General features: G+C 45.2%; 1 protein-coding gene across 2 annotated transcripts in view; it reads right to left on the bottom strand.

Moving 5' to 3' along the window:
- Nucleotides 1-14,968, bottom strand: part of LGMN (legumain) — a 35,717-nt gene that overhangs the window by 11,568 nt on the left and 9,181 nt on the right. The window contains exons 2-5 of one of the 2 annotated variants that reach the window (XM_079913545.1): nucleotides 14,455-14,621; nucleotides 3,345-3,442; nucleotides 2,129-2,210; nucleotides 818-903 (exon numbers count right to left, since the gene is read on the bottom strand). In XM_079913545.1, coding sequence (XP_079769671.1) covers nucleotides 818-903; nucleotides 2,129-2,210; nucleotides 3,345-3,442; nucleotides 14,455-14,592 — 404 coding nt within the window. In that variant the 5' untranslated portion in view covers nucleotides 14,593-14,621. Of the gene's footprint in view, nucleotides 1-817; nucleotides 904-2,128; nucleotides 2,211-3,344; nucleotides 3,443-14,454; nucleotides 14,622-14,968 lie in introns of those variants that run through there. The other variant, XM_079913546.1, reaches the window with a different exon arrangement.

Below are 14,968 nucleotides of genomic sequence, written 5' to 3'. Positions count from 1 at the left end.
GCACGGTCCTGCAGCTCTGACTGCCTCTCCGGGCCCCTCGGCCTGCACACGGCCTGGGACGCCCACCTGCGCCCCCTCACCAGGCTTCCACTCAGAGGGCCCTGCTTCAAGGTTGCAGAGATGCAGTAACTCACTCGGAGGCAATTTGCTTCATCCCGCGCAGATGTCCGCCTCTGCTCTAACTCACACGAGCTACTTGTGCCCAGGCCTCCCCTCGGGCATAAGGGAAACAGCACCATTTGCCAAGTACCTGAGACTCTCTGAAGTCACGCTCCTAAGGTCCCTGACATCACGTCAAAATGCTGCATAAAGAGATGCTAAACAAGACATCTCTAACCCACAGCCAACAGGGCAAGCAATGGGATGAATTTTCTCCCATACGGAGGTTTGCTCTCAACTTACAAATGTCCTCCTCCCACTGGGCTGACCCGCCATCAGAGCACAGGGTCGGCAGGAGGCGGGGCGGGGGCCCTACAACCTGACTGGCCACAGAGCCTCACGCCTGTCTTGGCGTGTTCCCCTGGTAGTGGAACCGACCAGAACCAGGATCCACAGATAACAAAACGTAGCAGGTTTAAGTGACGGGGAACATTTCACTAAGACTAACCAGGGACCCTGGATCACAGGGTTAATTCGTTACAGAAATGGGCTACCAAAAGAAGCCACCAGGTCTGTGCAGCCTGTCAGGGCAAAGGTGCCCACGCTGCCAGCTCTCACAGGTAAATAGTCCGGGAACAAAGGGCAAGGCCTGTTTGAATTCTCAGTTCTGGAGTACCACGTCATTCAGAAAAGTGTGACAGCCATAAACAGACATTACCTCTTCAAGACCTTTCCAGATCCTTTGCCCTTCACTGCCTCTGCATCACCTCTCAACACAGCAAGGAAGTTTTGCGGGGTGACATCCTACAAAGAATGGGGAGTTGAAATCAGATGCAGCTGTCACTCCAAATCAGTGCGTTTGCTGAGTCTGTCGCAGAGGGCCCAGGCCACCGTCCACATACCTCCAAGGCTTAAGGTTTAAGGGCAAACACTTTGCAACCAAGAAAGATCCAGTGTTTCCTGGGCATGTGCATGACCTCGTCTCAAGTATCATCTTGTCTTTGGCTGATGCCAACTCAGCAAGCCTGCCATTCCTTCTTAGCCGTTATAAAGTTCATGTGGAGAAACCCAAAGATGTCGGTAGGTAGGGGCAAAGAGCAGAGGAAGAGCACGCTGCCTCAGAGAGACAGCAAAGCGGGCGGCAGAAACATCAGCGCCGACCTTTGCAACCAGCTTGCCTCCTAAAAGGCCAGTTCCCAAGGACACTCAACGTCCTTAAAGGGGATTTTGTAAAATGGATAGGCAATCGTTAAAAAAATGTAATACAGAAAAGCACAAGGAAGAAAAAACATCAAAAATCCCACCACCTAAATTCCAAATGTTTCCCTATATAACTATATAGAAACAATTTTATAAAAAATGGAATCATCTATACAACACGTATGATGTGTCTGATTTAAATGTTCTTGAATTTAAAAGAGAAAAATAAAACTGAAAGAACTGCTAAACTTCAGACTTTCTCTGTCACAAGGAATATTAGTTTCGATCCCTCTGACATTACAAAAAAGAGACTCTGAAATCCATGAGGCTGAAGTCATAATGGTGCTTTTAAAAACGTGTCAATGTATACAGCCTCAATCGACTGGAAGGCATGTAATGTGCTGGAAGTTATATACTATAATGATTAATGAAAAACTATCTTACAAAATTTAGAGATATATTTTGTACTAGAGCTGATGCTGAGAAAATTGATTTTCAGGAAAGGGCACAGATAATCTATAATCAGATCACTGGCAATATCCTAAGAAAATCAGGTATTATGGAAGGAAATCTATTATGAGGCTTAAAGTACAACAAGATTAGAAACTAAGGATCAGTAGACTACAACTAACGTCCTTTTTTTTCCCTCTGCGTTCTTTCAAAATTCTCAGAAATTACACCTCAAGCACAAATCTTAATACAAACACGAAACATTAACCAGAAATCAGTCTAATGAGGTTCTGATCCCAGAAGTACAAGAAAGAGGGAAAAATCATCACTGAAATGAAACAGCAGACCCCGCTGGCTCTGACCCCGTGATGCGCCTCACCTCGCCCGTGTAGTCCTTTAGAACCCCCTCGTACACGTCTGAGCCGTTGGGCCTGTTGATCACAATTCCTGGGGTGGGATTGCTGAAAATCAAAGGACACGACTGAGGCACACAATTTGACGTATCTCTGAAATCTATGGCTTCGTGAATACGCCCCTGTTACGCTTTAAAATACTAAACGACCGTGGTTGTCACAGACATTCCTCATTGCCTCTGAGGTCACCAACGTGTTGGTGATTTTAGCAGCTCGGGGGTCTTGGTGTCCCACAACTCCTGAGTTCCTGGCAGGGGCAGTGAAGGACTGAGCTCTGCAAACCGAGGACAGGGACCCAGGCCCCTGTGTGCCTGGCTTCCTGCTGGACACCAGATTGCATCTTGGGGACAAGATGTCATCAAGAGATCTCTCAGAGCAAAACTACTTTCAGAAAAAGACAGAACAGAAAACAAGGCTTTAATACAAGAGCTTAGGTGTTAAAGCTCAGGATGGATTATGAGCTGTTAACGTGATCACAGTACAGGGCCATAGTCTGGGAACCAAGGAGCTGGGACACTGGATAGGGTTAGGGTTAGTATCCATACAAGGAGCTGGGAGACCAGAGTGGGCTAGATGCTCCAATGTATTCTAAGATACAATTGAGCCTTCTGTGTACAGGGCCTCTGAGGCGTCCCTGCTCAGAGCTTAGGAACAAGCACCACAGAACCCAATGATGAGTCAGTTCCCCAAGCTGAGAGGGAACTCATGCTTTAAATCCTTCCAAAGCCCCAGCCCAAGGACCTTCACCACCATTTCCTACGTCCCCGCCATTGCTGGGTCCCACCAAGATATGGTCAAAGCTCTAGATGAAGCACCATGTGGAACTTCATCCGGGAGTCTGTTTATATTCTAATGTTAGGCCGCTGATCTAAGGGTTCCTGAGTGTCTGTGTGCATTTTTTAAAATGCCCTGGGGCTTCCCTGGTGGCGCAGTGGTTGAGAGTCCACCTGCCGATGCAGGGGACATGGGTTCGTGCCCCGGTCCGGGAGGATCCCACATGCTGCGGAGCGGCTGGGCCCGTGAGCCATGGCCGTTGGGCCTGCGCATCCGGAGCCTGCGCTCCGCGACGGGAGAGGCCGCGGCGGTGAGAGGCCCGCGTACCGCAAAAAAAATAAATAAATAAAATAAAAATAAAATGCCCTGAAGTTCCTCACCATCAAGTTCAAAGCACTCCCTACTCACTCTTCAGAGTTGGCGATGTCATCATACATCATCACGATGATCTGCTCATCAGGAATCCCATTTCGGTGAACGATCTGGTAGGCGTGGCACGCATCGGCCTGGGAGAAGTGGTTTTGTCAAGTGTTAGATTTCTCCCGGAAGGAAGCCAATTTTGGTGTTCTAATGAGCAATGTTCCTTCTCACGGAAGATGTGCTGTGAACCGCTCCCTACTGGGCAGGTATTTAAATTATTTTAAAACACACTCATTTATCTTTTTCAATTCAATTTTTAAAAATCCACCCCCCCATGAAACTTTCATTCATCAGGCAGTTAGCGTATATGTGGATTACACACACACACACACACACACACACACACACCACCACCACCACCACCACCACCACCACCACCACCACCACCACCACCACCACCACCACCACCATCACATCTACAGGCAACAAGGGCCTTTGAAAGTCCTGAATAAGTTATTTTCATTTTCCACACCATAGAAAAGTCTCCTGAAAGCACTGATTTAGGTCTGAAGAACAGAATGACTTAGAATGATGAACCAGCAGATTAAAAGCTTAGCGGCTAGTTCTGTATCACACAGGATTCTTCTGGTTCCAGTAACTTTAACTGCCATAGTTGCTGTTCAGAGAACTGAGTGAAAACTCAAAAGTTCAGCTCAGGAATTGAAATGAGGGATGTGCTTTTTAGTTTAAAAAATAACAAGGGTTGGGACTTCCCTGGTGGCACAGTGGAGAAGAATCCGCCTGCCAACGCAGGGGACACAGGTTCGAGCCCTGCTCCGGGAGGATTCCCATATGCTACGGAGCAACTAAGCCCGTGCACCACAACTACGAGCCTGCACTCCAGAGCGAGCCACAACTACTGACGGCTTCATGCCACAACTACTGAAGCCCACGCACCTAGAGCCCATGCTCCACAACAAGAGAAGCCACCACAGTGAGAAGCCCGTGCACCACAATGAAGAGTAGCCCCTGCTCGCCACAACTAGAGAAAGCCCGTGTGCAGCAACAAAGACCCAACACAGCCAAAAATAAATTAATTAATTAAAAAAAATAAATAACAACAAGGGTGACCATATTAAGGGTAAAAGAAAAACTTTGCTAATGTGATTCCTTGTCCATAAAAGGGTGAAGACATTCTTTGCTTCCTTTTTCAGATGACACATACTACACTCCACGACATGGAAATCATTTGAGAACAGAAGGGAAATATGTCACCTAACTTTCTGCTTTTATTTAATTATGTCTTTCCTAGGACAAACCATAAAAGAAACAGTTTGCCCAACTACTTGCCTCTCTAAGGAAGAGGGCTTTAGGAACTGGGCCTCCACAGATCATATTCTACACAGCTCTCAGCACATCAATCAAAATAAAGCTTGCCTGACGTGGATGGACCTAGGGACTGTCATACAGAGTGAAGTAAGTCAGAAAGAGAAAAACAAATATCATATAATATCAGTCATATGTGGAATCTAGAAAAATGGTACAGGTGAATTTATATGCAAAGCAGAAATAGAGACACAGATATAGAGAACAAACGTATGGATACCAAGGAGGGAAGAGGGGTCGGATGAATTGGGAGATTGGGATTGACATACATACACTACTATGTATAAAATAGGTAACTAATGAGAACCTCCTATATAGCACAGGGAACTCTACTCAACGCTCTGTGGTTACCTAAATGGGAAGGAAACCCGAAAAAGAGGGGGTATATGTGTATGTATAACTGATTCACTTTGCTGTACAGCAGAAACACAACATTGTAAAGCAACTATACTCCAATAAAAAGTAATTAAAAAATAAAATAAAGCTCACTCACCACCAAACCCAGCACTTTGCCTGTAGATGCCCCACACAAATGGACTTTAGAGCAAACAATGGGTGCTCAAAATACAGCTGCTAAATGTTGAGTGGGTGAGTCTAAGACCTGGTACTCAAGAGCTGTTAGATGAACAGATGACTGAATAAATATGAAAACGCATACATTTATTGACTTTCTTCTATTTGTCAGGCACTATGCTCAGACTTTCTATGCACAATCTCATTTAATTCTCTTAACAACTCTATGTGATAATTATTCCCATTTCATAGATGAGGTCATCAAAGCTTAGGGAGGGGAGGTGACCTGTCCAAGTCACACAGCTCACAGTGAAAGATCCCAGGCATTCTGACTCCAGAACGTGATATTGCTTCAGACAGGGACAATCAAGAAATCATTAAAACTGTAAAGGCCCAGGAAGAGTAGGGGGCTGAAAATCTAAACATAGATGATTTTTTAAAAGTTACTAAATATTAAACACACACATTAAAATGTTTAAGTCCCCATTTCTATCAAATAACAAGGACCCTCAAACACCAACTGCCGTAGGATGAATAACAGCCCCCCAAAGACGTCCAAATCCTAATCCCCAGAACCTGTGAATATGTTACACTTCATGGCAAAAGGGAATTAAGATAGCAGATGGACTTAAGATTGCTAATCAGCTGACCCTAAAATAAAGAGGTTATCCTGGATTATTCCAGCAGGCCAAATGTAATCACAGGGGTCCTTATTTGTGGAAGAAGGAAGCAGGCAAGTTGGTGTCAGAGGCATATAATGTAAGAAAGACTGGATTGCCACTGCTGGCTTTGAAGATGGAAGAAGATGCCACAAGCCAAGGAATGTGGACAGCCTTTAAAAGCTGGAGAAGGTAAGAAAATGGACCTCTTCAAGAATCACCAGAAAGGAAAGCAGCCCTTTGGACACTTTGATTTAACCTAGTGAGACGCATTTCAGATTTCTCACCTCAAGCTGTAACATAATAAATTTGTATTGTTTTAAACCACTAAGTTTGTAGTAATTTGTAACAACAACAATAGGAAACTAAAACATTGATGGTGGAAGTATAGTGTCATTGGCACTGGGCTCGGGAAAACATCTTGACATTATTGGATCAGACTGAAGCATGTACCCTCCAACCCAGCAATTCTCCTCCAAGCTATACCCTAGGCCAGGGGTCCCAACCCCCAGGGCCGCAGACCACTACTGGTCTGCGGCCTGTTAGGAGCTGGGCCGCACAGCAGGAGGTGAGTGGCCGGCAAGCGAACGAAGCTTCATCTGCCGCTCCCCATGGCTCCCCATCGCGCACATTACCGCCTGAACCATCCCCCACCCTCACCCGAGTTCCGCAGGAAAAATGTCTTCCAAGAAACCGGTCCCTGGTGCCAAAAAGGTTGGGGACCGCTGCCCTAGACTATGTGTAATGGGAGAGTGCTCACAGCGTCACTGCAACAGTAAAAATCAAGAAATAATCCAGGGCTTCCCTGGTGGCGCAGTGGCTGAGAGTCCGCCTGCCGATGCAGGGGACACGGGTTCGTGCCCTGGTCCGGGAAGACTCCACATGCCGTGAAGCGGCTGGGCCCATGAGCCATGGCCGCTGAGCCTGCGCGTCCGGAGCCTGTGCTCCGCAACGGGAGAGGCCACAACAGTGAGAGGCCCGCGTACCGGAAAAAAAAAAAAAAAAAAAAAAGAAGTGCAAGACCTGTACACTGAAAATTATAAAACAGTGCTGAGGGAAATTAAAGAAGATCTAAATAGAGGAACATCTCATGTTCATGGATCAGAAGACTTACTACCCTTAAAATTTTTAAAAACCGATCAGCAGGGATTTCTGCAGAAATGGACAAGATGATCCTAAAATTTGTACAGAACTGCAAAAGACCTAGAATAGTGAAAAAAAGTATTGAAAAAAAAGAAAGTTGGAGGACTTTCACTTCCTGTTTTCAAAACTACACTGGGGAAGAAGAGTCTTTTCAACAAATGGTGCTGGGACAATTTGGATATCCATAAGCAAAATGATGAACTTAGACCCTCACTTCACACCATATACAAAAATTAACTCGAAGTGAATCGTAGACTTAAATGTAAGGGCTAAAATAATAGAACTTTTAGAAGATAACCTAGGAGAAAATCTTTGGAACCTTGAGTTATAACTGCAAATGTGTCATAGATATGATACCGAAAGCATGGTCTATAAAAGGAAAAGACTGACAAACTGGACATCATCAAAATTAGAAACGAGTGCTTCAAAAAACACCAGTAAGAAAATGAAAAGACAAACAGCAGAGTAAGAGGAAAATGTCTGCAAAACACATATCTGATAGAGGACTTGTACCTAGAATATGCAGAGAACTCTTATACCTCAATAAAACAATCAGTCCAATCAAAAATAGATAAATGATTTAAATAAACATTTCACTTAACTAGATATACTAATAAGCCCATAAAAAGATGATGTCCACGATCATTAGGTATTAGGGAAATGCAAACTAAAACCACAATGAGATACCACTTCATAGCCAGACAGACAGTAACAAAGTGTTGGTGAGTATAAACCAGGAACCTTCATCTACTACTTGTGGGAATGTAGAATGATGCAGCCATTTTGGAAAATTGTTTAACAGTTTCTTCAAAAGTTAAGTATAAATTTACCATATGACCCAGTAAATTCTACTCTTAGGTGTCTGCACAAGAGAAGCAAAAACATTTGTCCGTATATACAAAGACCTGCACACAAATGTTCTTAGCAGTATGATTCAAATAGACAAAAAAATGGAAACAACCCAAAAGTCCATCAACTGGTAAACAGAAACAAACGTGGTTTATCCATACAAGGGAACACTATTTGGCAAGAAAAGGAATGAAGTACTGATACAGGCTACAACACAGATAACCACAAAAACATTACCCTAAGAGAAGCCATACACAAAACACCACGTTGCAGGGCTCCGCTTGCGTGAAATGTTCAGAAAGGGCGAACTTACAGAGATAGAAAGTGTATTAGTGGTTGCCTCGGCCTGGAGGTAGGGAAATTGGTCCAAGGGCTCTTACTGGGGAGATGCAGATGTTCTAAAACTGGTTTATGGTGATGTTTGCACAATTTGGTAAATGTACTAAAAAAATCATTGAGTTGAGCCCTTGAAATGGGTGAATTATACATGCTCTGTAAAATAGGCTTCAATAAGACCATATATTTTAGAAAATATATTCAGCCTGTCCTGTTAGTGCTCCCCTACACCGTCTGGCTCCTCACCACCACCTTGACAGGCAGGTGCTTTTACACCCATTTCACAGATGCGGACAAGCTCAGGAAGGGCTCATGGCTTCCAACCCAGATCTCCCGCCCCCCGACCACGCCCTACGCCCTGCCTCCACACACAGTGGTCTCAGAGCCAAGCGGTGATTCTCTCTTGGGTCCTTGGAGTTTCTTGGTTGCCTCTAACTTTCTTAATTCAGAAGGGTTTTTGGTTGGAGTCAAGCATTTACTGGTACCCAAGAGAGATAAAAGGTAGGGTTAGGCCAAGTCAAATGACTTGGAGATGGTGTTAAAGGTTACTTGAATGGATTCCCTGAAACATATCTGATCTCTATGCATTTCTTCCCCTTAAAACAGAAATGCCATACGAGATGCTATGTGAGAGGAGGGTATTGAGCAAGGCTTTAAAGAAAGGGCAGAGCCCTCTGGACTACTGAACAGAGATTGCTGACTCAGCTTGTTTCATGGCCTGCGTAAGGAGTTCCGACGGGGCTTACTAATGCATCCCGTGATGTCCTGGTGCAGGCCACTGTCTGGACACTGATTGTGCTGCCTTACCTCAGGCCAACTGTAAGCAAAATAAGGATAACCGGCTTGGAGCAAAGGTTAAATACTGGGCATGTTCTAGTCACTGCCAAGGGGTCCACTTTCAAACCAGGTAGGGGCTGGGAAGTGGTTCTCACGGGCTGCTCATTGAGAGGATATTACCACTTGAGGGTATATTACCACTGCGTGTATATGACCACTTCCTGACACGTGCTCTGAGCACGGCAGAGGCTAAGCCCTGGGTCTGGGCTTTGCGGGGATGCCTCACTGAGCTCACCACCACCTCAAATTTTCCAGAGGAGAATCAGAGGTTTAGAGCGAGACTACGTAATTTGTTCAAACTAATACAGCAGGTGAGCGGAGAGCAGGAATTATACCCGGGGTCTGTGTAAGTCCACGGCCCACATTCCCCACGACCCTGCCCAGCCTCTGGCTTGTACAAGGACAGCCCTCCTGGGCTAACTGCATTCCCCCAAGTCAGTCCTACTCCGCTCTGCTCTCCATCCATGTTTCTGTTTTTAAAATATACGTGATATTTTGCAACAAGATGGATCAACCTCAAACACATTATGCTGAGCGAAAGAAGCCAGACACCACAAAGACTGCATATTGTAGGACTCCATTTATAGGAAGTTTTTGGAGAAGGCGAAACAATAAAGACAGAAGGCAAATCCTTGGTTGCATGGGGCTGGGATGGGCACAGGCATGGGGAACTTTCTAGAATGATGGAAGGGTCCTAAAACCGGACTGTGGTAATGCTTGCACAACTGTATGAATTTACAAAATCACGAAGCTATAGGATAGGTGAATTGTATGACATGTAAACGTATACCTCTTCAATAAAGCTGTTTCTAAAAAGTGGTCATTGTACACACTTTAAAAGTATATAAAATGAAAGGCAGTCTCTCAGAAATGTAATGACTCTGCCCTTGACCCTCCACCATCATATCTTCTCCTCCCGACTCCGACGTGTGTGAGTTCTAGACTTCTCCCTCTCCCTCCCTGCTTCCTCCTGGCCCCAGGATGTGGATGTTCTCAAAGCCTTCCCCCATGAGGTGGAGCTCCCTTCCTTACCGCGCCAGCCCCCAGCTTGAGACCAGCAGAGGGGAAGAGGCACCAGCATTCTCCCAGCCCCTCACCCCTCCTGCTGTTCTCAAACCACTCCTGTCCTACTGCCAACACGCCAGACCTCCTCCTTCAGTGCCCCACTGCCCAGCAGTGACCTCAAACCGCCCCCCAAGCCCCCTTCTCCTAGTGACACCTGGCTCACATCTGCCTGTCCTCCCAACTCCCACCATCCTCAGCGTCCTCCTGTTGGCCTGGGCAAGGGTGAACTTCACCTTCAATCTACTTAACACCACCCCCCGCTGCCCCCACTGGGCCTTATACTTTCCTTCTCGGCGTGCTCAAATCTCTGCCCTAAAAGAAACCCTCCTCCAGTCCTGTACCTCCTCTGGTGACCTACATACTTCTTTTTCCCCCTTACAAGCCTGTCGGAAGAATAGATGGTACCGCTGTCCCCGTGTGCAGCTTAGCTTGCACTGCGGGGCCTCTCTCTCTGTCCTCCATGCACTGCAGCCTGGCTTCTGCCTCTGCCACTGCAGGAGCCTGTCCTCCCAAGACCTTCCCCCCAATACTCAAGAGGCCGCACGCCCACCAGCATCACCGCAGACCAGCCAACTCCCTCTCTGTCATCCCATTATCCCAGCCAAAAATGGAAAACAGAGAAATCCAATTCAGTTTAACCAACATAGGTTAAATAACCATCAGAAAGCACAGAAAAGCTCTCTGCGGTGATTTAATTGTGCCTGGTGTACAAATCTTCCCTAAACAAAAGAAATTTGTGATAATGAGTGCTGTGTTCACTCAAGGAAAATATAAACCTCTATAAAAATGTAAGTTTAAAGGTCTGTGTAGAGGGGCTTCCCTGGTGGCGCAGTGGTTAAGAATCCGCCTGCCAATGCAGGGAACACGGGTTCAATCCCTGTGCCGTGGAAGATCCCACATTCCGCGGAGCAACTCAGCCTATGCACCACAACTACTGAGCCTGTGCTCTAGAACCCATGAGCCAGAACTACTGAGCTCACGTGCTACAACTACTGAAGCCCACGCACCTAGTGCCCGTGCTCCACAACGAGAAGCCACCGCAGTGGGAAGTCCCCACTTGCTGCAACTAGAGAAAGCCCACCCAGCAATGAAGACCCAACAGAGACAAAAATAAATAAATAAAATAAATAAATTTATTTTAAAAAAAAGTCTGTGTAGAAAAAAAAGTGTGTGTAGGTTCTAGGGGACAAGTTCTTTCAAATGCTATTTTAGTGCTCGGCCTCCAAAGTCGAGACGCCAAATGTTGGCAGAGAACCCGTCCGGCTGGTACATGGGCTGAGGCCAGAGATGATTCAGCACCCACGTTTCCTCTTCACAGCCTCAGTGCCAGCATCCTCCCTCATTTAGGGATGAAAATTTCAGTCTGTGGCCACTTCTGTTTGCCCTGCTTGCCTCATTCCACCTTGATATGGAATATTTTACCCAGGGAAACTAGCAACACTTAAAAATGTTTTCTGGGGCAAAGGTTAATCGGATACCTATACTTAATAATATTTAACCAATAATACATGCTTTTTTAAGTTGGTTGTATAAAAACCAGGGTGGCTGAGGAAGCAGCCTATCCACTCTCAATGACCCATGTTTAACACTGCATCTTTCGGACTCATGGTTAGAGAGGGAGGAGAAAGCTGAGCTGGGCAGTTAGTACTCGGGTTGCTCCTCTTTAACTGGGTCAGGTCTGGGTTAAGCATTAAAAAGAAAAGGGATCATTTTGCCATCATAATTTTTCAATCAAGCCAAATTTCCGATTCAGCTAACATACAAAAAGCATTCAAGAAATAAGTCATTCAATAATCATCAAATTATAGAGCTGGTAGGAAGTTCATCTAAACCAACCCCTATTTAACAGATATGAAACTGACACCCTGGGAGGGAAACGCACGTGAGGCAGCCCTGCTAAGCCATCAGGAACACAGATGCTAGGTCCGTGCTGTCTAATACAGCAGCCGCTGGCCACACTTGGTGACTGAGCACTTCAAATACGACCAGTCCAAACTGAATGTAACGTGAAGGTAAACGTGCACTGGATTTTGATGACTTAGTATATTTTTAAAAAACGTAAAGTATCTCATTAGTAACTTTTTATATTGTTTACAAATGAAATGATTTTGATGACTTAGTATATTTTAAAAAAACGTAAAGTATCTCATTAGTAACTTTTTATATTGTTTACAAATGAAATGATGATAGTTTGGCTATACTGGGTTAAAGAGGACATATGAAAGTTAATTTCACCTGTTTCTTTTTACTTTAAAAAAAACAAAAATGTGGCTACTAGAAAATTTGCCACGACACAGGTGGCTCTCCTGTTGGACGGCGCTGCTCTGGAGCTAGTCAGTCTGGGTTTGAATCCTGGCTCGACCACTTGCCATCTGGGCCACGTTGGGTTGAAGTACTGACCTTTTCAAAGCCTCAGTCCATGCATCCGTAAAAAGGGAACAACAACCAGACCTACTGCACGTAACCCCACAATGGTTAAATGAGTTCATTTGTGTAAAGGGCTCTTAGATGCAAGCCCAGCACCAACCATGATCATCTGTGCATCTTGTCTCTGAGAACTGAAAGATTCAATGACTTTTTTTTCTTTTTCTTTTTTTTAAATTTTCTTACTCTTTTTAAAAATTTTTTTTAATTAAAAAAAATTTTTAAATATTTATTTATTTGGTTGCACCAGGTCTTAGTTGTGGCAGGCGGGTTCCTTAGTTGTGGCTCGCCAGCTCCTTAGTTGCAGCACATGCGCTCCTTAGTTGTAGCACCTGGGCTCCTTAGTTGTGGCATGTGATCTCTTAGTTGCGGCATGCATGTGGGATCTAGTTCCCTGAGCAAGGATCAAACCCAGGCCCCCTGCATTGGGAGCATGGAGCCTTATCCACCGCACCACCAGGGAAGTCCCTAAAATTATTTATTTATTTATTTTTGCTGCACCACACAGCTTGCAGGATCTTAGTTCCCCAACCAGGGATTGAACCCAGATCCTCAGCAGTGAAAGAGTGCAGTCCTCATCACCGAACCACCAGGGAATTCCCTCAATGACTTTTTAAATAACAACTTTATTAAGGTATAATTCACATACCATAAAAGTCAACCTTTTAATATATACAATTCAGTGGTTTCTAGTATGTTCACAAAGTCACGCAACCATCACCACTCTCAAATTCCAGAACATTTTCATCACCCCCAAAAGAGACCCATACCCATTAGCAGTCATTCCCTCTGCCCAGACCTTGGCAACTACTAATCTACATTCTGTTTCTCTAGATTTCCCTATGCTAGACTTCCATATATAAATGGAATCCTATGGTCCTTTGTGACCGCCTTCTCTCACTTAGCATAATGTTTTATGGTTCAGCCATGTTGAAGCATGCATACAGTACCTTGTTGTTTTTTATGGCCAAATGCATGGATGGACTGCATTTTGTTTATCCATTTATCAGTTGATGGACACTTGGACTGTTTCCACTTTTTGGTTAACGTGAACAAAACTGCTCTCATCATCTGAGTACAAGTTTTATTAGGGGGGACATATGTGTTTATTTATTTATTTTAGTATATACCTAAAGAGTGAAATGCTGGGTCATATGGTCACTGTGTGTTGAAACTTTTGAAGAACAGCCAGACTGTTTTCCGAAGCAGCTGCACCATTTTACGTTCTCATCTGGAGGCTGCATTTTTAATGTATTTACGAATACAGATTCTTTCCGCCCTGATTTCTGCCAGGCTGATTTGCTGGGAATGCCAGGAAAGATGAGGAGAAAGGGGTAAGGGCACAGCAGCAGGGCAGAGGCGTGGAGGGCAAAGAGGCCTCGCGATGCTTTGACCAGAGTCCCGTCTGCACCTCAACTTGCTGCGTGGCCTCGGGCGAGTCACCGCCTCTCTTCAAGTCTCAGTTTCCTTATTTATAAAATGAAGGCATTAGACCAGTGGGTCTCAACTGGGGACATTTGGCACAGGCTGGAGACAACTTTGGTCGTGACAGTGGGTTGGGTGATGCTCCTGGTATCTAGAGGGCAGGGGTCAAGGATGCTGGCAAACATCCTACAATGTGCAGGACAGCCCCCCAACAATAAAGAATTACCTGGACCCAAGTGTCAATAGTGCCAAGGTTGAGAAAGCCTGCATCAGACTGAGGTGACCCCAGATGAGCCACTTTGAGAAACTGTCAAAATGTTTTCCAAAATGGCTGTACCATTTCATAATCCACCCAGCAACGTGGGAGGGTTCCCATTTCTCCATAGCCTCACCAACACACTTATCTTTGCCAACCTAATAGGGACATAACTGGCTTTTTAAAAAGTCTGTTCTAGTAACAATGTCCAGGATTGTTTACAGAATGCCAGCGTCATGAAGGAAACGATGAGTCATTTTCTTACCTGGTGCCTATAATTATACCAGCCATTTGATCCCGCGACGATCACCACCCAGTGCTTGCCTCCGTCCTCAGGATCGTCCACGGGAATAGCACCAGCTCCCAGGGCCAAGCTGAGCAACACAGCGACTTCCCAAATCATTCTGCGCCTTGGAGTTCCACTGTAGAAATCTGGGAAGAAAAAGGCTGAGTCAGGCAAGAAAGGAATGACGTGAACAGAAGAACATGACTGGCCCCTAGGCAAAGATCACAGCAAACGGGTCAAAAAGATAAGACGATTTAGTCGTCAGACACAACAAGCTGAGGATAAAAATGATGACAGAGCAGAATTTTACTCTTAGCTCTGCGGCCCTCTTCCCCGGGTGGAGCAGGGGGCTGCCCATAGCTCCCAACCTTCACTGTGGGTTGAAGTTACGAGTATAAACCAAAGAATATTGAGAAAGCTCTTGGGGCAACCTTTTAAAGTTTTTGTCACAACTTGGAATATGGCAGACAAAATCCATCAACAAACTTGACTG

This window comes from Stenella coeruleoalba (genome assembly GCF_951394435.1).
Source record: "Stenella coeruleoalba genome assembly, chromosome: 2".
Lineage (NCBI taxonomy): Eukaryota > Metazoa > Chordata > Mammalia > Artiodactyla > Delphinidae > Stenella > Stenella coeruleoalba.
The sequence above is the reverse complement of the archived record's forward strand: the minus strand, read 5'-3'. Positions and strand labels throughout refer to the sequence as shown.